Here is a 24,007-nt window from a genome sequence, read left to right on the forward strand (position 1 = left end):
GCAATGGCTCCACAGTTCTTTTCTGGATTAGGAATTTAAAGTAGCATTAAAACTGTCACATCTTTAGAATATCTAATCAAAGCCATTGGGGGCTTCAGGGTTCTAGGCTCTGCCCATGACAGGACGGCCTCCTGGTGGCTGGCCAAAGCCCTTGAGTGCAGGGTGTCCACTCAGGACGCCTGAGCCAGTGCATGATGCAAAGTCGGCCCACAGCAGGCCCTCCTGAAGCTGAGGATGACCAAGGGGGTCCACACTCTTTGGGGCCTTCTGACTCATCAGCTTCTGTTGGAACAAGAAGGTAAACTAGGAAAAACCACCTTTGAAAAGTTATTTTTAGACAATGTTGACTACAAAGAAGAGGGGCTGTTAAAATTTGGTTTTCCAAGAAAACACAAAACAAGTGTCTTTCCAGAAAAAGGGAAGAGAGCAAAGGAAAGGAAAACAAAACTTGCCTCATTTTGTTCAGAACGGATTTCCTCCTTATGCAACTGCTGAAGGTGAGCCAGCGTTTTGATTTACTTTCTGGGATGCAGCCTGCATTCCTCTTGGTTCACTGGGGTAGAGCAGAGAGTGGGTGCCGACCCTTGTGGGCTGGACTGTGGAGAAGAGCTACTCACTCTTGTGGCTGAACTACTCCCTGGCCCAAAGCACACTTTCCAGCTAGTCTTACTGGCAGTGCCCTTTCCTTTGATTCTGGAAATATCAATGGCATCCTGGGGAGTTTTACATTTTGCTGAGGTTCTAACACTGAGTCGCAGACCTAGGTGAGTGGTCTGTGCGTGGTTCTTGCACAAACAGCCCACACTTACTCTCATTCATGAGCTGGCTCCCCTGGCTGCCCCTCTGGGCTGTGATTGTTGCCTCCAACTCGTGGGCTGGGGCCAGTGAGGCTGGTGTCACCCTTGAGACTAATATTTTCTCACGGGAGAATGGGGTTCCTCAAGGGTGGACATAATCGATTCCCTGGAGGAATCTTGACTTTTAGCATCCCATTGTTGGTTGCAGTGTTTAGAGAACAGTGCAATTTCTTAGTGGTCTTTTAGATGCATCTCTCTTCCTCCGCCAGAAGAACATTCACTTTCTCCAAAATCACTGAGTTAAAGCCACTGCTCCCCTCCCAACCCATCTTGTAGCCACTGCCAGATTCATCTTCCTGAGAAGCCACTCCAATCATTTGTTTCTATCTTCAAACCTCCCACTGGCTCTCTGTTGCTATAAGGTCTGTCCAGGTGACTTGCTAGCACTTGGCCCCTCACCCCTCCTGTGACATGGCACATGCTTCCCCCCTTGGAGACTTCACTCTAAAAGGCTTAGCACCTTGGCACCCTTTTTAGTCCTGGCTCCCAAGTCCTAGGTATATATTTAAAGGCGGATTTAGGAATCCAGTTCTTGCCACTGTGTGTCCCCTGCGCAGTGGCCTTCTGTCCTTTCTGGGTCCCTGCTGCACTTACTGGCTGTATCACACAGCCCAGCACTTGGTCAGGTTTTGTCCCACTACACTTGTCATCCCAAGCAGCTTTCAGTGTCTTCTCCATCCTGACTCCTCCTTCCTTTAAGGACCTTACACAGTGCCAGGTGGTTGACTAACACATTCTAATGAGACTAAATGAGGTTACCTACAATTATTCATACGTCAGTTACCAGCATCATATCATACAAGTTAATCACTGGAAAAGTACTTGATAAGCTACACAGGAGGAATAAGATACTATCTGTTCTGTTCTAGTCTTATGAAGCCAAGCAGACGATACTCAGATGTATGAAAACAAAGAAAAGCAACGAGGCGTGGGGTAGACCCCATCTAAAAGGCTAGTGAAACAGAAGAGATGGGCACAAGCGATGTTTTGACCAAAGAATTATCCAGATTTTCTGTCAGATGAGGTACGGTGGGGTGAGACGGAAAGGAGAGCAAAGAATGTCTGCAAATGGGTGGCAGGGGCATTGGTCAGGCGCTCGTGAATTCAGCGGTGGGAGGGGACATCGTGGGGCATTGAACCCCTCTGCTGGACAGGAGCAGCAAGGACGACGGGGTAGGCCAGGCTGCGCAGCTATGCGGCGGAGAGAGGAATCGAAGGGGATTCCAACATGTCAAGAGGCGCAATACAATAATGTTTATGATTCATAGAACGAGTATTTTGTTACAGGCTCCGGGCTGTTTTGAAGGCATCCTTTCAATTAGTCATTATATCAAGCCCATAAGATAGTATTGTCCTTATTTAACAGACGAAGAAACCGATATTCAGAGAGCAGTTACACAGCTGGTAAATCTTCAAGCTTGGCGTCAAACTTTGCAACCATTGCACAGCTGTGCTGCCTTTGAACAAATAGTATTTTTACTAGTACATGCCACTCACAGCACAAAGCACACTCAGCCGCTTTTATAAATCATGAAGGAAGCAGACATCATGCAAAAGACACCTAGGGCTCATTCTCAGTTTACATTCCAACCAATTTTTTCTCTAACATTTTACTGTAAAAATTACCAAGCATACAGCAAAGTTGAAAGGATTTTACAATAAACACCCAAATGCCCACGACTTAGATTCTACTTTTAACATTTTACTATATTTGCATTATCACATATCTTTCCAAATATACGCTCCTCTATGCATCCATTAGTACATCTCTTATCTTTCAAAATAAATTGCATATGTCACTACTCCTCTCCCAATAGTTTAGCATGCATGTCATTAACAGGAGTTCTACATTTGCTTACATTTTATAAACAATTAACATATAAAGAAATGTACAAATCGTAAGTGGACCTTTGCATGAGCCTTGGTCCACCTGCATAGACCTGTGTAACCTGAACCTCTAAGAAGACATAGAACATTACGACTGCTCCAGAAACGTTCCTTCATTGTCCTTCCCAATTGCTCTCTGCCCCTTCATCCCCAGATGTAACCACTGAGCTGATTTTTTCCACCATAGATTAGTTTTGACTGTTCTAGAGTTTTATCTAAATGGAGTCATTCACTATGTACTGATTTGTGAAAGCCTTCTCTCAGTCAGTATAATCTTTTTGAGACTTATCTATGTTTGGGGGTCTATCCATTTGTCACTTTTTATTGCTGAGTAGAATTCCATTGCATGAATGTTCCACAGCACGTTTATCCATTCTCCTGTTGATAGACACATGCGTTGGTTATAGTCTTGGGCTATTATAAATAAAGCTACGACGACCAGTTCTGTAGACACCCTTTTTTGTGAATATATGCTTTTGTTTCTCTTGGGAAAATATCTAGGAGTATTGCTAAGTCATAGGTTAGTTGTACGTTTATTTCTATAAGAAACTGCCAGTTCTTTCCCCCAGGTTTTACCATTTGACATCCCCAAGCATAATACACGAGGTCTACTTACTACACGTCTTTGCCAACAGGTGGTGGTGCCAGTCTTGACAATTTTAACATCCTGTTAGGTGTGTAGATTTTAATTTGCACTTCCATGGTGACTAACGACGTGCTGCACACTTTTCCATGTGTTACTGGACTTTTGTATATCATTTTTTGTAGTATTCATTCAAATCTTTAGCCATTTTTAATTGGATTGTTTTCATTATTGAGTTGCATAAGTTCTTTATATATCCTAGACCCTAAATATCAACTTGTTGTCAGATATGTTTGCTGGTATTTTCTTCCACTCTGTGACTTTTCATTTTCTTGACAGTGTTTTTGATGAACAGAAGATTTTAATTTGATACAATTTATCAGTATTTTGTGGCTATTGCTTTCTGTGATCTGCCTAAGAAAACTCTGCCTATCCCCAAGTCATAAAGATATTCTATAATTTCCTCTAAAGGCTTTGTGGTTTTTATCTTTTACATTTAGGTCTACGCGTATAATCCATCTAGAATTCATTTTTGTGTATGGTATGAGCTGGGATCAAGCTTAATATATTCCCATATGGATATCCAGTTATTCAAGCATCATTTGTTGAAAAGACTTTCCTTTCCTCATTGGATTGCTTTGGCACCTTTGCCAAAAATCAAATGACTGGTATAGGTCTGTTCTGGACTCTATTCTGTTGCATAGATCTGTTTGTCAATCCCCATGCCAGTTCTATGCTTTGTTAATTACTTTATAGTGAGTCTCAAAGTCAGGTTATATAAGTTCTTCAACTTTGTTGTTCTTTTTCAAAATTGGTTTGGTATTCATGTTCTTTGCATTTCTATTTTAGAATTAGCTTGATAATGTTCACCCCAAAAAAGCCTGCTGAGGTTATGATTAGGATTGCACTGAAGCTATAGATCAATTGGAGAGAATTGATACTTAATGATACTGATTCTTCCAATTCATGAACATGGTGGAGTTCTCCATTTGTTGAGATCTTTAATGTTCTCTCAGCAATGGTATGTAGTTTTCTGTATAAAGGTCTTTGCATAGTTTTGTCAAATTTATATCTAAGTATTTTATGTTTTCTGATGTTATAACAAATGGAATTGATTCTAAGTTCATTTTCCAAATGTTTGCTGTTAGTTTGCAAACATAATTGATTTTTTATTAACCTTGTATCCTATGAACTTGCTTGATTGATGTAATTAATGCTAACAGTTGCTTTATTGGTTACTTAGAATTTTATCATTCATGAAAGATCATATCTTTCATGTCTGTTTATGAAGGATCTTGGTCTATAATTTTTTTAAATGCTTTCATCAGGTTTTGTATATTAGGACTATGCTGGTCTATTAAATGAGCTTAGAAGTATTCCCTTCTCCTCTGTTTTTTGAATGAATTTATATAATATTGGTGTTATTTCTTCCTTAAATGTGTGCTTGAATTCTCCTGTGAAGGTATATTGGCCTGGAGTTTCTTATGTGGAAAGATTTTTGATACGAAAATCTGTTTTCTGTAATTTTTCCATAAATATAGGAAAATTCAATTTTTTCTCTGTCATCTTATGTGAGTTTAGGTAAGCCTTATTTTTTCAGAAAATTTGCCATTTCATCTAAATTTTTTGACCAAAAAAAAATGGATCATAATATTCTGTTATTATCCTTATAGTGTCTGTAGGATTTGTAGTAATAACTTCCCTTTCATTTCTGAAAGTGATATTTTCGTTCTCTCTTTTTTAATTGATCTATCTAGGTAGGGATTTATCAATTTTGTTGATCTTTTTGGAGAACCAATATTTATGCTTCATTAATTTTCTCTATTGTGTATCTCTTTTGTTTATCTACTTTGTTGATACTGTCCTTAATCATTATTTGCTGCATTCCTTCAATTCACTTTGGTTTACTTTGCTTTTTTCTAGCTGCTTACGTGGAACCTCAGGTCATTATTTCTTTTTCTTAGCTTTATTGAGGAATAACCAACATACATTAAATTGTCCATGTTTACAGTATACCATTTGATGAGCTCTGTTATATGTATACATCCATGAAGCCGTCACCACAACCAAGATACCATCTCTGTCAACATATCTTCAAGAGTTTCCTTGTGCCCTTTTGTATTACTTCCTCCTGTCCCTCCTTGCCCTCCTCTATCTCCAAGCAACCACTGATCACTATAGAATAGTTTCCATTTTCTCGAATTTTATGTAAATAGAATTATAGAGTACAAACCCTTTTTGTATGGCTTCTTTCACTCAGCATGATTTTGAGATCCACCATGCTCTTGCACTTATTAATAGTTCATTTCCTTTTTATTGAAACACCTTTATAGAGATATAAATAGACTATACAATTCACCAATTTAAAGAGTACGATTCAGTGGATTTTAGTAGTTCCTTTCTTTTAATTGTTCAGTGGTGTAGTTATTGTATAACTACACCACAATTTGTTTATTCATTTATAACAAATGTTTCATTTATCCAAATGTGAGTTGGCATTTGGTTTGTTCCCAGAATTGGTTATTACAAGTAAAGTTGCTTTGAACATTCATATAAAAGTCCTCGAATGGACGTATACTTTCATTTCTCTTGAGTAAATACCTATATCATTTGGTAGGTGCATGTTAACTTTTTAAGAAACTCTCAAACTGTTTTCCAAAGTTGTTTTTCCTAACCATGTGATCTCCCACGAGTAATATAAGAATTCAACCTGTGCACAACCTGGCCTGGTCCGTTTTGAAATGTTAGACACTCTCATAATTATACAATATATTTCTTTCTGGTCTTAATTTTTATTTCCCCAATGACTAACGATGTCAAGCATCTTTTCATGTATTTATTTGCTATCTGTATATATTCTTTGATGAACTGTATGTCCAAATAGTTCACTCAATTCTGAATTGGGTTGTGTGTTTCCTTAATGCTGAATTTTGGCAGTTCTTTATATATTCTGGAGAAAATTGTTGATCAGATATGTGCAAATATTTTCTCCCAGTCTGTGGCTTGTCTTTTCATTTTGTTGACAGTGTCTTCCAAAGTGCAGAAGCTCTGTGAAGTCCAACGTATCAGTGTTTTATGGATCATGCCTTGGTTTCTGCATCTAAGAAATCTTTGTTAACCCAAGATCACACTCTCTTCTATGTTTTCTTTTACAAAATGGATATTTTCACCTCTTCTATTTACATCCATGGTTTTGAGTTAATTTTTGAATATTGAGCGAAGTGTAGATGAAAGTTTCTTTTCCTTTCTTTTTTTTGACATTTGGATAGCCAGTTCCAGTTTCTAATGAGAAGACTATCCTTTATCCACTGAATTGCCTTTGTACCTTTGTCAAAAACCAATTGACTATATATGTGTGGCTCTGTTGCTGGACTCTATTCTGTTCCATTGATCTATATTTGGGTATCACAATGCTGTTATAATTACAGTATCTCTATAATCTTAAAATCAGCTTCTGTAAATCCTTAAACTTTGTTCTTTTTCAAAGTTGTTTTGGCTAAGCTAGTCCTTTTATTTCTGTATAAATTTTAGAATCAAATTGCCCATTTATACAAAAAGCTGGCTGGAATTCTATTTGAGATTAAAATTAAACATTTGGCAAAAATTGGCACCTTTACAATATTGAGTTTTGTGATCCATTAACGTGGTCTAGCTCTCCATTTATTTAGGTCTTTTTAATTTCTCTCCATAGTGTTTTATAGTTTTCAGTGTACAGGTCTTGTCTATCCTTTTTCATATTTATTTGAAAGTATTTCATATTTTGAATGTTATTTAAGTAGTATTGTTTATGTACTTTCAATTTTGATTGCTCATTGTTCTTATATACAAATGCAATTGATTTATCTATTGATTTTTTTAAACCATTCAACATTGCTAAATCACTTATTATTTTAATAGTTTTTTTTTATACATTCCATCAGATTTTCTAAATAGACAATGATGTCATCTACTAAATAAGATCATTTTACTACTTCTTTTCCAAACTGGATTGCTTTAACTTTTCTTTCCTTAAAGTGTTCAATGGAAGTGATAAAGAAGACATTCTTACCTTGTTCCTGATTCTGGGGGGAAAGCATTTATTCTTTGAGCATTAAATATGACATTAACTATAGGTTTTTTATGTATTATACATATTAGGTCAAGGGTTTCTTTCTGTTCTTATTTTGCTGAGAGTTTTTGTATTTAATCAGGAGTGGATGTTGGGTTTTATCAAATGCTTTTTTTAAAAAAATCTATTGATATCATATTTTTTCTCATGTAGTCTGTTAATATAGTAAATTATATTGATTTTTAAATGTTAAATCAACCTTCATGTTTTGGGATAAATCCTTGTATTATCCTTTCACACATGTTGGATTTGATTTGCTAAAATGTTAAGAATTTTTGCATTTATGCTCATGTGGGATGTTAGTCTGTAGTTTTCTTTTCTTGTAATGTCTTTGTCTAGTTTTGGAATCACTGTAATGTTGACCTCATGAATAAGTAGAGACGTATTTCCTCCTCTTTGTTTTTCTGGAAGATGTTGAGAATTGGCATTGTTTATTCCTTAAATGTTTAACAGAATTCATCATCTGGGCCTGAAACTTTTGGTTTCACTGATTTTATCCATTTTTTTTTGTGTGTGTGCTAGTTTATTGATTGCTGCTTTGACTTTTATTATTTCCTTTCTTCTGCTCACTTCAGGTTTACTTGCTTGTCTTTTTCTAATTTTTTAAGGTGGAAGGTGAGGTTATTTTTTTTCTAACATAGGTATTTACTGCTATAAATTTCCCTCTAAGTACTACTTTAGTTGTGTCCCCAAATTTTGATATGTTGTTGTTTAGGAGGTCCCAATCACACATATGTTTGGTGGTTCACTGGAAGGACTCAGGGACTCAGAGGCAGTTGTGGTTATGGCTATAGGTTTTTACAACAATCGTAAAAGGGAAACAATTTCAGACAAAGTCGAGAGGAAAACAGATATAAGCTTCCCTTCCCATCCCCAGCTGGTGTCACCCAGAACAGCCTCCTTTCTACAGCAGCAGAATGCAACAACATGTGTGCAGTAGTTTTACCTAGGTACTCAAAGTTCAGGGTTTTTATTGGGAGCTGGTCCCACAGGCATAAGCACCAGCCACGGATATCAAAATTCCCATCTCCCAGAAGAAAAGCAGGTGTCAGTACCCCAGATGAACTAAAAAGTCCTACCATTGTGGGGAACATTCCAGAAGTCAAGTTTCCAGACACCAGCCAGTTGCCAAGTCTGCAAGCAGGCCATTCTAACCATTGCTCAGGCCTGTTCTCTTAACTCTTTCCTGCACAGTATGTTCTCATAGTCATTCAGTTCAAAATACTTTCTAGTTTCCCTTTCGATTACTTCTTTGGTTTAGAGGCTATTTAAAAGTGTGTGTTTTAGTTTCCAAATATTTGAGGATTTTATAGATATTTTTCTGTTATTTGTTTCTAATTTAACTCCCTGTGGTTAGAGAACATACTTTGTGTGATTTGAACCCATTTAAATTTATTGAGACTTGTTTTATGTCCAGATTAAGGTCTATCTTAGTCAATACTTTAAGTTCATTTGAAAAGAATGTGTATTCTTTTGTTGTTGGGTAGTGGTCTATAAATGCCAATTAGGTCAAGGAGGTTGATTGCGTTCTTCATATCTTTTGTGTTTTTACTAATTATTTTCTAGTTCTATCAAGTGCTAAAAGAGCAGTATTAAGATCCTCAGCTATGATTGTCGGCTTATCTATTTCTCCCTTTAATTCTAACGATTTTTGTTTCGAGTGTCTTGAAGCTCTGTTGTTAGGTAGTATATATTTATGATTATTACGCTTTCTGATAAATTGACCTTTTATCATTACGAAAAGCTCCTCTTTATATCTCTTTGTGTTATAATCTATTTTATTTGTATATAATCACTCCAGCCTTCTTATGTTTATTAGTCTGCATGATGTATCTTTTCCCATGTGTTTACTTTCGATCTGTATGTCTATTGAAGGTAAAGTTCTTATATATTGAAGTCATATAGTTGGGTTTTGATTTTTTAAATCAGTTCTGACAATCACTATGTCTTAACTGGAATGTTTAATGTCCACAACTGAAAGCCCTCCCCGTGCTTTTCAATCTCTTCCCTGAAGCCTAATCCTCTAACCTGGTTTGATTCCTCTCCCCTGAAGCCAGGGCACTGGGGAGGACCAGGATGGGCATATCGCTTATGACTCTGTTTCCCAGACTTCAGTCACTCCTGCACCTTGATTGTCTCCATATTCATGCATGACCGTATTCATGCACGTCATTCGTCATTCGGATTCATTGCATATTTTTCTTATGAAGCAGTCACTTTTAAAACTTGTTATCATCACAGTAATCACTACCATAAAATGGGATACCACAATCACTAGCCATAATGGAAGGTACCAGTAAATATAGATATAACAGGGGAAAAAAAACCTCACAATGTTATGAAATTCTAGACAGCCACTGCTGTTGGCTGAAAGCAGTGAGACTGAGCCCCCCCTCCTTGGAAAGAAGCAGGTAGGTGTTAAAGGCACACGAGCCCCGACCTGAGGGTTTCTCCTTGATAAACTCAGAAGGCTTGGAAAGACATCAAAGGGCAAATGACTTGAATATATGGTTCAAGCTTATTTAGTGTGAAGTTTTGGAATACCCTAAGCTTACCTTTTACCCCTTCGGCATCCCACCCTTTGAGGAATGCTACCTTTGGCGCTTCTGAACCAGCTTCCTGAGAGTAACTTTTGTTCTCGTTCTCATCCCTGTGCCTAGAACATTGCCTGGCACATAGTATACTCTCAACAAACACTTACTGAATGTTTTTTATCCCCTATTAGATAATAAATCGCTTGAGAGCAGGGACTAGTTTCTAACTATCTTTGTCTCACAGGCCCAATAAATATTTCTTGAGTTAATTAAAAAGATGAGGTATCACTTAGAGCTGCCGTCTTCCTCTTGGGGGTGGTAGTTCACAATATGTAAACAAAGATTATAATAAGCATCTCTCAGAACCCCAGGACACACAGTGATGAAGCTGTTTTACTCTTCTGTCCTCTCACTATTACTAATTTTTCCTTTGTGCTGTCCCGCCTCGCCTCGGCATAGCTTTCAAAGGGTCTGATTTATTAGGGGGACGTCCTGCTGATTGCTTCTGTCTTATGCTAATCTCAGTGCAGATGAAGCCCCAGTGTCATTAAGTAGTTTAATGACTCTCTGTTGAATGCTAGTGTAACAGGAGTGGGAAAATGCTAGATCTTTGCAATTCCCTCATTCTCTTGACAAAATCTAGCAGGCATATGAGTGTGCACATAAAAGTGTTTAGCAAAAGTGCCATCAGTCATTGACAAGCCTTTAGGAACAAGAAACTTTCAGTAAAATGAAGTTTCTTTCTGAAGCTATTTATATATAAGTTCCTCTTTGTCACAGAGCAACCAGGGGACACAGGCTAAAGGAATGACAGCATAAAAGGGAGAAACACAGATGTGCTGCTCGCTGAACACAGCACATCCCATATGCACAACATGTGCCCTAAAGATGTCTGTAAACTAAAATCAGTCTTGAAATAGCAACGAGTATATACATCACTACTGAATCCAGATTCTCCCCCTCACCCCCCAAAAAGAAAAAGGATACATCTAGGTGAATCGACCCTAAAGAAAACAAAAAGAACCAGCATGATCTGGGCACCCCCTGCGGGCTAGGCCAGTGGGTCCCACTGGATCAGCAGCCTCAGGCTTCACAGGGAACGTGTTAGAAACACAAGCTCTTTGGCCCTAACCCAGACCTACTGAAACAGAACTTATGGGGGCAGAGCCCAGCAGTGTGGTTTTTTACAAGCCTTCCGGGTGATTTCAGTATAAAGACGAGCTTAAGAGCTACTGAGAAGGCATTTTGCACAAATTATTTCATTTGATCCTTTTGGATCCTAAAAAGTAGGCACAGGTCACCGTTTACCCATAAGGAAACAGACTCAGTGAAGCTCATGAGTTGCCCAGGTTTATACAACCCGAAATAGAGATATCTAAAGATCAGTTGGCAAGCTTATGATTTTTCCACTTGACTCAGTGTTCCTCAAGCTATAATTGTAATCAAATCACCTGGAGATTAAATGTTAAAATGTAGACTTGGACTCAGTGAGTGGAGTGAGCCTGAGAGTTGCTCGTTTTAACTAGCAGGTGCAGCCAGTGCTGCTGGCGCACAGGGCACCCTGAGTGGCAAGGCGTCACCTATTGCACGGCGGTCCCCAGGTTGGCAGCCTCGGCCTCATCTGGGAACTTGTGAGAGATCCAAATTCTAGGCCCTGCTCAGACCGAGTGGATCAGAAACTCTGGGGGAGGGGCCCAGCAACCTGTTTTAACAAACCTTTCACGTCATTCGTCATTCAAATTCATGCTGAAGTTTGAGAACCACTCTCATTTTTCCATATTAGGAAACTCAGTATTTGCCTGGTATGAAGCAAAGGGGTGCTTACGTTGTAGGTATTTGAAAGCCATTAAAAGAAAAACTGGACAAGGGGAAAAAGATAAAACTTTTAAGCTTGAATGGTAGTTCTCCTTAAGTGTTTTTCCATGAGATAAGGATACAAATATGATTATCACTGGGCTACATAGCGAGAGTCCTTATCTGTAAAGGCCCTTGCAAACGCATGTTGAAGGTTGGGCCAGTGGGCACCAGCACCGACATGAGAGTCGTTTTGACCAAGGGACACCGGTGATCTCAACACCTGGACCTGGCATTGCACAGAACAGGGATGCTACAATTTTTCCAAGAAAATATCTAACAGTAGAGAGAGGAGATGTATCTCCACTTGTCTGGCGTGTATAGCAAAGTATGTGGGGGTGGGGGGGAAGCCTGGGATTATTCTTTTTTATCTTGTGTAATCTTAAAAATTCATATTCATGTTCATTTATATCAAACCAATGAATGTTGCTTTGATATAAGTAACATTTTAAATTACCATCAAGATAAAAGGGGACAGATGATGTTGCACTGAGTCTTTTAGGCTCATGAAATTAACTGAAGTGATCTGACACCAGATATCAAGATTAGCATCCATGCAATTTCTCCTTGGCCTTGGTGCTAATCCAGACTCAGGATACAGGAAAGCAATAGCAGCGATTTGCCATGGCGTCAGGAGCTATGGAAAGGTAATCACAAGGACAGGGATCCAGAGTGTTGCATGAGGTGTTTTGTTCCCGTGTTTGGGGAACACCGTTTGTTGTTTGTTTGATGTTTGGGTGGGAATTTTGAGAAGTGAATCTCCAAGTGGTTTCCAAAAACAGAGCACACAGAAAAGATCTTTGATTTATGCCTCCGATATGTTTGCTATCTGAGGAAATACTCATCAAAGCATATTCAGTAAAGAACGATGATCAAAGAAATTCTGCATTATACCACTCACACTGCCGTTTTCATTGCATGTTAATTGAAAGAGGTGGGTTCTCAAACGGCTCAGTTCCCAGCATTCAAACTGCACTTCACCACTGAAGTCGTGTCACATACATGGAAAGTACTCCATTTTGTTGTGAAGTTGTTGATCAAGCATGTTTAATCTTTAAAAAAAATAAGGATTGCTTAATAAGTCGAGTGATTGTCTACACTGATTGTTTAAGAGAATAGTGCTTTTCTGCATCTGAAAATGTTTTTACCCCTTTTCATAATATTGATGGGGGTGGGGGGGTGACACAAAAGCTACCAAATGCTATAAAGTCTGAGTTTGAAAACTCTGATCAAATCTTCTTCCTTCAAAGCCAGCACTCTTCTATGTAATTAAGAAATACTTTAAAATTATTCATTTCATTACAAATGTGCATATAGATATGAACAATCGTTTTGTTTTTTTAAAAAATAGCTACCGTTTTTACTGCTCTGTTTAATACAATGAGAAACACAGCAAAGACTCAGAGATGCAGGGAACTTGTTCAGGGACGAGGGTACATTCAGGTTTTTGATGCCCCTGATTTCTCACCGTCACACCAACTGTTTTGCCTAATTTGGCACTAACAGAGCCTATAGGTGTAGTTTTTAGTCAACATTGTATTTGCTTAAAAAAAAAAAAGTTTTAAGGAAAATTTCCTTAGCAGTACTTTACCATGAAACACGTTGCAAATTCATGTCTTTAGAAACATCAGTATTAAGTATATTGTCAACAAAGACCAAAATGGTGGCCAAATCATTAACAGCAGCATATTCAACACAGGCTACAAAGGAAAAGAAGCAGATTAATCTCAGTCCCTCATGGACTAATTTATTGAGCTTCTATGTGCCAGGTACTGTGTTAGTATTCAGTATACAAAGGTAATCAAATGAGACACAACTCCTGCTTAAATAGAACTTACGGTTTGGAAGGATAACAGACAATCAAACAGGACAAAGTTTTGAAGTGTAAGAAATACAATAAAGGAAAAGTCCGTTAAGAACATGTGACAGAAACACTTGAGCTCAGAAGGGACAGGGATAGGCAAAAACTAGCTGGGAAGGCTTTCCTGTGGGGAAATCACCTTTTGGCTAAGACCTGGAGGACACACAGGCAAAGGGAAGAGAATGGATTGGGAAGCTTCCTGGGCGGAGGAGCCACAGGTGCAAAGGCATGGGTAGTAAAGTGCGTGGGAAAATTAGTGGGATGGAAAGGAGGCCAGCCAGTATGGCATGCAAGCTGAGAGCCCAGGACACAGTGGCAAGGGGCAGCAGGAGAGCTGGCAGGGGCCAGGCCACGCTGCAGAGCCGCATGGCCAGGCGGTCACATGAAACTGGCCCTGAGACCTATGGGAAGTACGCATTTTAATCAGGAGAGTGATAGGATTTAAACGGACCATTTTGCAAGATTGCACAGGTTGAAGAATTCAGAATGGATTGGGCTGGGGGTATTGCCAAATTCAGGTAAGCTGACGGTAGCCTGCTCTCTGACAATGGAGAGAAGTGAAGTGGTGATTCTAGAGGTATTGAGAAAGGAGATTTTACAGGCTTTGATGACGGACTTAGGCAGGGGCGGATGAGAGAAAAGGAAGCATCAAGGATGATCCCCAAGCTCACCTATTGGGATATCGGGTGATTTTAATTGTGACGGATGCCTTTTATGACTTTGTCATTCAATAATGACAAAAGCACATTTCTACCAAAATGCGATTCACATTCCCAAGGTGATTCTGAATGAATGCTAAAGGAGGTATCTAGTATTATTTGCTTGCTTGCGTGCTTGCACTGATTATTACGTTGATCCTGGCCTTGACTCATTTTAATTGCTAAAAAGTCTCATGACTTTCCATTTTTCAAAAAAGGTGATTTTTAACATAGGAGGAATGTTTTCATATAGTTATGTTTTGGAGTTTTTCTCCCATAGGAGAGATCAGGATTTAGGTTCATTTGTAACTCCAAAATTCACAAAATCAATAAAATTATTGAGAGCAATGTATCAACATTACCTAGGTAAATCTTCTGAGATTGCCAGCTGCTGTCTGCAGTTCCCGTGTTATGGTTTGAAGTGGCACATCATTTTCATGCCCAGGTTCGTGGGGGTCCGGAATCCCAGGGACCATGCGATGTGATTCACCTTGCTCAATTCAGCCTGTTCTCAATTTCCTTTATTTTGTCTATTTTCACAGCATTTGAAATTATATTTCAGACTTCCAGTTTTAGCCATCAACCCATATTCTATTGAACATACAATTTTTCCAATATTTTTTAATGAAAATTTTCAAACATATAGAAAAGTTAGAAGAATTATAAGTAAATACGCATGTACCTAACCCCTAGGTTCGGTAATTAATATTTTGGTCAATCATATATCTGTCCATCTGTCTATCCCTCAATTCATCAATCAGTCCATCTTATTCTTTGATAGATTTCAAACTAAGTCGCAAGCATCAGGACAGTTCGCTCTTCGGTACTTTAACATTCATATTATTAACTAGAGCTTACTCTTTGTTTTGGGGGAATTTTCTTTTTTTAGTTAAAAAGTTACATACAGTGAAATGCACAAATCTTAAATATAGCATTCCTTGAGTTTTGACAAACGCACATACCTCTCTAACCAGACTCCATCAAGAGAACAAACCTCATCATCCCCAAAGTTCCCTCATGTTACTTCCCAGTTCTCCTTGCTCCAGTCCATCCCCCAGAGGTCACACAGTTCTGAATTATGTAACCAGAGAGTTGTTTTGCCTGTTCTAGAGCTTCCTACAGTGTCTACTCTTTCTTGTCTGGCTTCTTTCACTCATCATGTTTCGAGATTCATCCACAGTGCATGTATCGGTAGTTGTTTTCTTTTTTATTGCTGAATAGTATTCCATTGCATCGATCTACCACAGTTTCTCTCGTTGATGGACTTCTGGGCTGTTTCCATTTGTTGGCTCCTTTGAACATTCTTAGACAAAGCTTTTTGTGAATAACTGCTTTTGTTTATCTTGGGTAAATACTCAGGAGTGGAACTGAATACTGAGGATTTGGGTCATAGTGTAGGTCTATGTTTAATTTTTTTAAGAAACTGCCAGAACTTTTTTCATAATGGTTGTATAGTTTTATAGTCCCTCCAGTTTCACATCCTTGACAATTTTTTTTTTTTTTTAGTTTTAGACATTCTGGTGGATGTGTAGAGAAAATATGGTTAAATGATTATTCTCTAAGAGGAAAACAATCCAATGACCCTTAACATTCTCTCTCTCTCTCTCTCTCTCTCTCTCTCTCTCTCTCTATCTCTCTCTCTCATACACACACACACACACACACACACACACACACACACACACACAGAATTTGTAGTTTTTAGAGGCAAGCATAATCAAGTGTTTGGAAACAAGGCATGTAGCACAAGGACAGCAAGCAACATTCGTGGGAACCTGTAGTATTTTAAGTAATTAAAGGTTATAAGTTATGAATTTTCTTTCCAAAAACAAGCTGTAGGCTTCCGAAGACTTGCTTTGAGCTCTGGCAAGAGCGGCCGGCAGTATTCACAACGCAGAAACTTAGTGCTAAAGCCTGCGGGTCCCTCAGGACACACAGTATCAAAATTCCCCATCATTACTGTCCGTGGACATGTTCTATACTTTAAACTTTCTTTCACAAAAGGAAAAACAACAAAAACACCACACTCCAGGGAGGCTGGCTGACATGGGGACATTGAATTATGGTATTTTTGTTTGGCTTTAGCATGCATGTAACAACATCTATCGATAGCAGAAATTCATACCTTCCTCAAAATTGGAAAGAAAAGTTATATTTGAAACAGATGCCCTGCACTGACCCAGCGGATATTGTCCTCAGACCCCAGTTTAATAAGCCAGGGCCCTGGATTTCCTTTCTGGGGCCTCACTGTAGAGAGCAATGTGACAAAGAGGAAATGGTTTTAGAGCTAGAGGAAGCTTGGCTTGAAATTGGGCTCTCCGTGTACTAGCTGTGAGGCTCAAGCAAGTCCCTTAACCTCTCGAGGCCTCAGTTTTCCCATCTGTCAGAGGAATGATGATCCTTCCTTCCTCGCAAGGATGTTGTAGTGAACAGATTGCAAATATGAGGTCTGACAATTAAGTTCACAAACTTGTTGCAACGATGTTGCTACCCTTTTTTGATATCAAGAGGGATTATTCATTATGAATTTGTACCAACTGAACAAACAGTTAACCAAGTTTACTATTTGGAAGTGCTGAAAAGGCCGCGTGAAAAAGTTAGATGACCTGAACTTTTCGCCCACACTTCATGGCTCTTGCATAACGACAATGCACCAGCTCACACGGCACTGTCTGTGAGGGAGTTTTTAGCCAGTAAACAAATAACTGTATTGGATCACCCTCCCTACTCACCTGATCTGGCCCCCAGTGACATCTTTCTTTACCCGAAAACATTTTGAAAGGAAGACATTTTGATGACATTCAGGACATCAAGGGTAATACGACTACAGCTCTGATGTCCATTCCAGAAAAAGAGTTCCAAAATTGCTTTGAAGGCTGGACTAGGCGCTGGCGTCAGTGCATAGCTTCCCAAGGGGAGTACTTCGAAGGTGACCGTAGTGATATTCAGCAATGAGGTATGTAGCACTTTTTCTAGGATGAGTTCGCGAACTTAATTGTCTGACCTCGTATAAACCTGCTAGCAGATGGCAGACACCTAAGCGATGGGTGCTGTTGTCATGAGAAGTGGCCTCTCTCCTCCTGCCCCACAGTCCTCAGGCCCGCAAACCTCCCCAAGGCTGCCCACCAGAAAACACCAAACCTCACACCCACTCATTCCCTGTTTATTTCTTCACTGAGCTTGACTGAGAATTATGAGGAAATCATTTTAGTGGAATCATTCGTACCAAGTTACAACTGACAGATAGGTTTAGACCACCAAGAAGAAAATTCTAATACTGAAAGAACTTTTTCATCCAAGTGAATCATTATCTGTAAAAGGGGGTATTTGGAAGAGGCACGTAGATAAGCTGGGTCAGGAAGTTTCCATAAAAACCTGGCACTCCTGGGGTGTAACAGGCAAAAAGGTCCTCAGGTGCTGCTTTGGCCACAGAGACGCAGGCAGTGAGGCATGATGTGGGGTCCTGAGCAGCAGCTGCTGAGACAGCCCCATAGACCTTCTGCTTGGGAAGCAGGTGAAGGTTGGATGGCTGGTCGGTCAAAGTGTGTTCCTAGTCTCTGTGCTGTCTGTCGGAGAGCCCGTCAGACGCACATGAGCCAGCTGGGGGTGACAGGCTTGGAGCAGGTGTGTTATGTTCAGCTCAGAAGGTGCCAAAGCAGCATCCTATGTGGAGAAATACCAGCACCTCCTCAGCAGATGGATCCGGTGTCTCTCCCCTCCCCCACGTTCCCGCTACTTCCCCTCAGGCGCCCGGACACATTTTCATCCCAAAGGGGTGGGCTGTGCATCCGGACTTGGGCTTCGTGGGGTTCCATCTGGACAGGACACAAAGCCCACGTTGACCTTCCAGGAGCTCCACATTCCAACAGCTGGCCTGTGGGGGCCAGTGAACTATAAGACAGGCTTTTGTGTGTGTGTGTGTGTGTGTGTGATGTGGGGAGCCGTGGGACTTTGTTCCTAAAGGAGAGGTATATTGTGATTCAGACAAAAAAGCCAAGTATTTAAAAATCATTTGCTTTTTGAACTAAAGCTGATTGAGAAACATTTTGCAAGGCAAAAGTTGTATCCACTTGGTATACTGTGTTTCCCCGAAGGTAAGGCCTAGCCGGACAATCAGCGCTAATGCATCTTTTGGAGACAAAATTAATACAAGACCCAATCTTATATTATATTATATTATATTATATTATATTATATTATATTATATTATATTATATATTATATCCGGTCTTATAGTAAAATAAAACCAGGTCTTATATTAATTTTTGTTCCAAAAGATGCATTAGAGCTGATAGTCCAGCTAGGTCTTATTTTCGGGGATACATGGTAGTATCAAAAATTCACACTGCGCTTAGTAGCTTTGTAGCAAATGGTCTTTATCTGTGAAGGGAAAACATAAAGTGGTTGTTCACAGAAGAAATAAAAAAGTCCCATAGTTATGGGATAAATGAGTCACAGCCCTTAGTCATACTAAGACCAAGATCTCGCACAGGCTGGCCATGTAATTGTTTCTGTAATTATGTGGAATGGACTATGCAGCATAATTCATAGAAAACCCCTATTTTAACACTTCAGTTTTACATGATTATTTTTCAATGGTTCAACCAGGCTGGAAACCTGTGTCTGATATAGATGGGATTTCTGGCTATTATAGTTGATGTTGCTAAACCATACTCATCTTCTTCATAGACAGCCCTACACACTCACCTGTCCTGTTTCTCGAGTTACTTTATCCCCTTCATTGAGTGGCTTCAAATGTTTGATGGTCTGAGCAACTGGAAGTAGGTGGATTTAGCAGGAAAACTGCATGATTGTAAGTGTGATAGAGCTGGAATGTGCCCCAGTAGTGTCTCAGTCGCTCATAAACACAACAGTGCAGAGCCCCAAAGAAAGCATATTTATTATGTCTAATGTTAATTATTTCATCATCTGACAGATATTTATTGAGCATTAGCACAAAATCATCAGCCCAAAAAAAAAATAAAACTGGTAACCAGAAAAAACTAGGTGCTAAGCTACATCTAAAGTTCAGATTTCATTGTGAAGAAACATTGTGTAAATTGACCCTGTCTATAAATAAAGCATTTGAAGAGTTTTGTAGGAAGGCTTTCAGAAATCCTAGACTTAAATTCGGGTTATTTTTATTTATAGAAAAATTTTGTAACATATATGAATTATAAACAGGTTATATAGTAGCCTTATTAAAAAACGTTAAATTTTGTTATAGCTTTTTGTCTTGCTGCGTTTCTGCAGACTGTCAAAATGAGCACAGCCGACTGAAGATTTAGGTGTCCTGCTTAGAAAGCGTGTCCTCTGAGTACCTTCCCGCGCTCGAGCTCAGCCTTCCTGTTGGTGTCTGAACATAACAGAGCATTTATGACATTATGACTTGCACTTGGTGTGCACCTTTCATCAGTTCATATTATCTGTGCAACTTCTTGCTTTCTTGACGTTTTCAAAGCTTTTTAATGAAATTGTTTGGCTGGAAATGTGGCTCATACCATGTTTTAAATCTCTTTCTCTTGTTTTTACCAAACTTTTGAACAACTTTAGATTCACAAGTTTCATCGTGATTCAGGAGACAATTCTCAGACAGGTGAGAATATTTCCATCCCACTCTTCTACACTCAGGTGGCATTTGTAGGTTCAACTCTACCAGTTACTCTGAAGAAGTCTAGATGGACAGTCACCACCCCAGAATTTGGGTTGCTGATATCAGAAGGTTGGAAAACCAGAATCAAAGCAGAATCCCTTTAAAATTTTTGAATATTCATTTATGGCAACCTTTTCTACTGCATGCCTCCCCATTCCTGGTTTTCTTTTGCTGGCTAGAGACCATGTCGAGCACACAGACCTAAAATAGAGAGTGGCCCAGAAGTCCAGGGGAAGCACAGTGTTGTTATACGACAGGCAGGCTTCCCTTTCTTAGCAGCAGTCAGTGACTAAACAATTAGAAAATGTGGATGGGCCCTGGCCTGGGAGTGGGAGCACTGAGTCACCATTTCAGCTTCCCGCTCCCCGCCTCATACCTGGAGCAAGATTCTGAGTGTCTGACCCTTGGTTTCCTCAGCCATAAAATGAGGGGGCTGGACCTGATGACTTCTACTTTTGAAAGGTCTGGCATTCTCGAGCATTAGAGGGAAAAATCAGTCTGTTACCAAAGATTTAAAATTCTTGTTCCCGCATGTACATTCTCTCCCCTGTTGGTGACTTCCCAACCACTAATGCATCAAGTCAGCCCGTGGGCTACTATTTAGTCCCTCTCCTTGATTCCAGGATGGACCATATTTTGGCTTACTCAGAAAGAGTTCATTGGATCTTTCTGATCTTCTGTTTCTTTATTTGTAAAATGAACTAATAATGTCCATCTCGTCATTATGAGGATTAAAGGAGAAAACGTACATGATATTTAGCAGTACCTAATATTTAGCTGTTTAGTTTTCTCCTTTCCTTCCCTACCCATCTGTCTTCCCCTCCCTTCCCATCCCCTCCCCCACCATCTCCCCTTTCCCCTTCTCTCTCTCTCTCTCTCTCTCTCTCTCTCTCTCTCGTTTTAGTTTATTTCTTCTAACACTTTCTGCAAGAGTATTATTTTAATTAACTTAAAGGGTTCTGGGTGCCAAAACCTGTTACAAGTGTTTTCATATCCAGTACAGTGCCCAGCCTGGCACAAAATAGACAATAAATACTCATAGAACATTGATAAATTGAAATATCCCATCTTGGAAAATACAGGTTCTACCATTTATTAGCTCTTTGACCTTGAGCTGTCTACATAATCTCTCCAAGTTTAAATTTCCTCATCAGTAAAATAGGGATTGTAATATGTAGCTTTCAGAATTGTATTAATGATCATGTAATTGCTATATTTAAAGTAAATATGAAAGAGGAGTATCTGGTGCATAGTAGGTACTCAGTAAGTTGTAGCTTTTTCTTAATTGGTGATACTATATCCTTTTTTGCCTTTGGGTACAGCTATTTAAAACTTTTATCCCTTTTTTCCCCTGTTTTTTTAATTCATTCCACAAGCATTTGTTGAGAGAATGAATAACAAATTCTTTGATTTAAATGGCCTTTATTGAAGAATTTCTCCAAACTTTTAATCATTTCGATTGCTATAGTTTGTCTTAATTTTAGCTGAGATAAAATCAGGAAGAATAAGCATTACTCATCTTTGAATAATTTCTAATGCACGATTCAGGATTCAACCAGTCAACCTGGGCCCACAGCTGGTAAACTAACATCCCTACTTTAGTTTTATTTAGAAACTACATTTTGAGGAATTCTTGAATGTAATCTGAAATCTTTAATAAGTTTGATTTAATTTATATCTAGTAAACAAATGTTAGCAACATATATGATTGGTAAGTCCCTGAATAGGCTAAAAGCGAATGTCTCGCGAGTGACCATTATTAGTTTCTGAGCATTTGAAAGATGCCATATGATCCTAACCTTATTATTATATTTGTCTTTAATATTATAATTGTCTTTATAAATTGTCTTTACAGTTGTCTTTATAAAGAAATGTTGAAACTCATATCCAAGACCAGGGAAATTATTAAGGCAGAGGCTGGAAGACAAAATTAGGCAAAGAGATAGTGAATATTTTAAGTTAGAACATTTAAGACACGGCTCTGTAGCTGTGGTGTTCAGATCCACTTTCTAACAGTTTTGCCTTTCACTTCATGCTGGATAAATATAATTCAGGTTTAGTTATTGTTGTAGCCTTTTAAAAAAACTGAATCAGATTTTTTTTTAGGACACTAAAGTAAATGGTTAAAAAGGTGATCTAGAAAAGTATCTAAAACATATTATGAAGTGCAAACAGCAAGTACTAGAACAATATTGTCACATGATTTCACGTGTGCCTAAAAAGAAGGTACATGTGCAAATGAACAGATTAATAACATGTAATAGCCAACATGAACTACATACTTACTACGTAGCCGGCACTGTTCCAGGTGTTATTCATGGGTTAAGTCGTTTACATCTCACAACGGCCAATGAATGTGATGCTATGACTGTCCCCACTTTACAGATGGGGGAACTGAGACAGACAAGTAGCATTGCCACGGTTACACAGCTCCTAGACGGCAGAGCAAAGATCTCAATGTTGGCAGTTTGGCTCTGGAGCTGGTCCTCGTTAGTATTACACGCTCTTACACCTTTGTTTGGTGTCACTAGACAATTCTTTAAAAAACATTTTGAACCTTTGTTTTTTCTTGGAACATGATTATTTATTGGTGTCTGAGAGATGCATTCTTTCTGCTGGAACCTGCCTGGCTGCCCCGTGTTAGCACAGTGAGAACAGATCCGTGTCCCGGTTTTGTCCCCTCCCTGCTCGTGTCACTCCCACAGGACGCCAACGCCCTGAAAATGCCTGCTTCGGAAGCCGGCTCTGCCGCCCTCATACTTTTACCCCGTGGTCCTCACCGGTGGCGTGCACTCTGTCCTTAGGTCTTGCATTCATGTCGCAGCACAGTGTCAGTGTTAAATTCAAAGCCTGCAAAGACTTATGTAGAATTTTTAAGTGCTTTCCCCCCTCAGAAAATGGAGACGAAAGGGAGGGTTTAGTTGTTGGAAACGGTTCGATTATAAAACTGCTTTTTCTTTCTTCCTTCCTGGGATCAGCAGTTTCATCATTTGATGAAATCACACCCTCAGGAGAACCTAGAAGACCACCTAGAGGTCTGACTTTCCAGAGGGGCCTAACCTTGTCCACATTAATTTCTCAAGTATATTCAGCTCTCTGTGGATTTCACTCGTATTTTTATTTCCCCAGATAGCCCCATAAGAGCCTTCCCCATCCAGTTAAATGTATTGTCCTTCAGGTGAAAATGAGCTCCCCCCCCCCAAGTTTTAATGTTTATTTTCAAAAAGATATGTTATTAATGGATCTAAATAAGGCTTGATAAGAAGCCCCATTTCTATGATATAATGTTGTATCACAGGAAAAGGCATCATTTTACAACTAATACCACTGAAAATTCTGTACGCGGTGATGATTTGAAGAGAAAGTGCTTTTACTAGTTCCTAAAAATGTTTTATAGTGCTTAGAAAGGAACCTTGTTTCCTTTGGAGAATAAGGGAATAAAATGCATCTGGACTTCACCTGTGATAGCTGATAACTAATCACTCTCCGTCACTCATCTGAAACCCTTAGAGTCTCATTCATTCAGATACAAGAACCGGAGGAAAGAGTCCATAGATGTGAAGTCGATATCATCTCGAGGCAGCGATGGTAAGAGGTTTTTCAGATTTCCTTGATCTTTTAAAAGTATAGAAAATAACAGAGGAATATAGTCACGAAGTCGTCAGCATATAAACAAAACCCCCAGGAGTAGGATTTCAATGAAACTGACTTTTTTCCAAAAGGCTGAACACTTTTTAGGCCTTTAATTCTTTTTTTACGTTTTACAGTCTTTGTCCTCTCTTTGAAATGACTCGATGCTACTTTCTTGGTGGTCTAAAGTGTGCTGGGCCAGAACCACAGAGCAGCTCGGAGTTCCAATAGCTGGGTCACTCGCGGGTACTAGGGGCAGAGAAGGGACCAGAGTCTTGACTTCCCGCCTCCAATACAAACCCAGTTTTCTGTGTACCTGTTACACACACTTTCCCTTAATAA

General features: G+C 39.2%; 1 protein-coding gene across 3 annotated transcripts in view; it reads left to right on the forward strand.

Annotated features, from left to right (window-relative positions):
- The window catches only part of PDE8B (phosphodiesterase 8B), a 205,302-nt gene that overhangs the window by 157,865 nt on the left and 23,430 nt on the right, over nt 1-24,007 (forward strand). For all 3 annotated transcript variants that reach the window (XM_033110238.1, XM_033110239.1, XM_033110240.1), the window contains 2 exons: nt 19,936-19,978; nt 23,546-23,623. In XM_033110238.1, coding sequence (XP_032966129.1) covers nt 19,936-19,978; nt 23,546-23,623 — 121 coding nt within the window. The remainder of the gene's footprint in view (nt 1-19,935; nt 19,979-23,545; nt 23,624-24,007) is intronic.

This window comes from Rhinolophus ferrumequinum, chromosome 7 (genome assembly GCF_004115265.2).
Source record: "Rhinolophus ferrumequinum isolate MPI-CBG mRhiFer1 chromosome 7, mRhiFer1_v1.p, whole genome shotgun sequence".
Taxonomy (NCBI): domain Eukaryota; kingdom Metazoa; phylum Chordata; class Mammalia; order Chiroptera; family Rhinolophidae; genus Rhinolophus; species Rhinolophus ferrumequinum.